Genomic DNA, 1913 nt, shown 5'->3' with positions numbered 1-1913 from the left:
ATGTCTGTTTAGCCCCTCGCAAAGACCAACCAAAACTAAATACTACTACAAAGAAAGGGACGTTTCCCAAAGCTAGCTGGCCAATTTTGCAGAAGGCGATGGAGCAGTCAATGGTTGGCAAGTTGTGGATCCAGGTCAGCCGGCTTGAGGCGCTTAGTAGCTCGGGTCAGCCGTTGCATGGCTTGAGACTACATAGTAGCGTTACGTACGTAACGTGTGTGCGAGTGTTTGGACAGGGACAGGGGCCAAACTACCCAACAACCGGCAGACAGAGGCAGCCACATCTCAGCCTTCCATTTGCGATCGGATGGCCGCCATTATTGTACACTTGGCGGGCGTCGGGGTGTCATTTAACATTCGATCGATGTCATTACAAGAGCTTCTGCTTATCTATATAGGTACTGATACAGATAGAGGAGTATAATATGTAAGAGGAGAGGATCCACTTGAGAATTTCTTGAGCACCGACACATCTCAGATTGGTACGAGGCACCCTACAGTTCTTTGTTCATGTGCTCCAGCCTCTTTGGTTCTTTTCCTTCTCTATCTCTATATAAGAAAGAAGAAGACGGATCGGGGAAAAGCAAACCTATCAACTAGCACAGGCCATAGATCCAGAAAAGGTACTTACCATGGAGGAGTTCCAGCAGGGAGGAACTCCAGCCATTGCGCCGGTGCCGGCACCGGCGCCGGTGGATCTCCTCCTCCTGCCGGGCTTCCGTTTCCACCCCACGGACAACGAGCTGGTTTACTACCTCAGGCGCAAGGTCCTCCCCCTCCTCGATGACATCCATGCCTTCATCCCCGAGGTCGACCTCTACAAGTCTGAGCCCTGGGAGCTACCACGTGCGTACTCTTCTGAGTTCTATCCGACATTTATTTTTGCACCATAACGACATTTTCGTTCTTTCGAACAATTGATCTTGCATGCATTGAATTGATGATCCATAGAAGAAATATGTGAGATGAAAATATATATCAATCCACTATGAATTGATTTCAATATTTTTTGAGTGAAGTATGAATTGACTTGATCTATTTTCATGTGATGTATGAATTGAGCTGATAATCGACGTGCTTGCATGCGCGCACAGACAAGTCATTTTCACCCGGCGGCATGGACGACCCCGGGGCTAAACTAGAGTGGTACTTGTTCGCCCCAAGGGGCCGAAAATACGCCAACGGGTTTCGGATGAACCGAGCGACCCGAGACGGGTTCTGGAAGTCCACGGGGAAGGATCGTCCCATCATGAACCATCAAGTCACCATGGGCATGAAAAAGACGCTTGTGTACCACCTCGGACGCGCACCCAACGGCATGCACACCGATTGGGTCATGCACGAGTACCGTCTCCACCACCACCACATCCAGGTATATACCTTCATTTGGGGGATGGGGAGGGGAGGTTTCGTAAAAACATGTAACTGATCCAGCTCTACGCATATGCGTATTGATCGAGTTGCACACCTACGCGTTAATAACCATGCACGGTTGATTTTATCAGGACACCTACACGTTGTGTAGGATCGTCAAGAAGAATCCCCTGACCCCACCGCCGGAGATGCGCACGGACAAGGATGGGTTACACACCATGCTCGGCGGTGCCGGCACGGACAATGAAAAATCATGGATGGAGTTCATTTGCAATGATGACTACTGGAAGCAGTTCATAGGCGATGATGCCTGGTATTCCGACGCCGCCTAGTAATTCAGTAAGCTCATTAATAGAACGGACAGGGTATAAGTCCCAACATTATTGTTGATTTTTTTTTAATTTCTTGAGTGCACCATGCGACCCTTTGTTATAAATTGTTATGTATGGAGTAAAATGTGCGTCCGTAGCTATACTTTTGTAAATTCGTGTATACATATTTGTTGTTCACATTTATTACAAGCTTATAGTCCCGAGGTA

The 1913-nt window shown here is 48.0% G+C and overlaps 1 protein-coding gene across 1 annotated transcript; it reads left to right on the top strand.

Moving 5' to 3' along the window:
- Window positions 1-632: 632 nt before the first annotated feature.
- LOC119348336 (NAC domain containing protein 52-like) lies at window positions 633-1706 on the top strand. The gene is made up of 3 exons (XM_037616517.1): window positions 633-846; window positions 1095-1372; window positions 1506-1706. Exons 1-3 carry the CDS (start codon window positions 633-635, stop codon window positions 1704-1706), a joined length of 693 nt encoding a protein of 230 aa, XP_037472414.1.
- The last annotated feature ends 207 nt before the right edge of the window (window positions 1707-1913 follow it).

This window comes from Triticum dicoccoides, unplaced genomic scaffold (assembly GCF_002162155.2).
Source record: "Triticum dicoccoides isolate Atlit2015 ecotype Zavitan unplaced genomic scaffold, WEW_v2.0 scaffold89010, whole genome shotgun sequence".
Classification (NCBI taxonomy): domain Eukaryota; kingdom Viridiplantae; phylum Streptophyta; class Magnoliopsida; order Poales; family Poaceae; genus Triticum; species Triticum dicoccoides.
Note: the sequence above shows the minus strand (reverse complement) of the source record. Positions and strands in the feature narration are given on the sequence as shown.

Excerpts from the sequence above, each read along its gene's own strand:
- LOC119348336 (XM_037616517.1), top strand. The coding sequence starts at position 633 with ATGGAGGAGTTCCAGCAGGGAGGAACTCCAGCCATTGCGCCGGTGCCG. Across the intron at positions 847-1,094 it reads TGAGCCCTGGGAGCTACCAC|ACAAGTCATTTTCACCCGGC; the intron begins GTGCGTACTCTT and ends ATGCGCGCACAG. Across the intron at positions 1,373-1,505 it reads TCCACCACCACCACATCCAG|GACACCTACACGTTGTGTAG; the intron begins GTATATACCTTC and ends TGATTTTATCAG.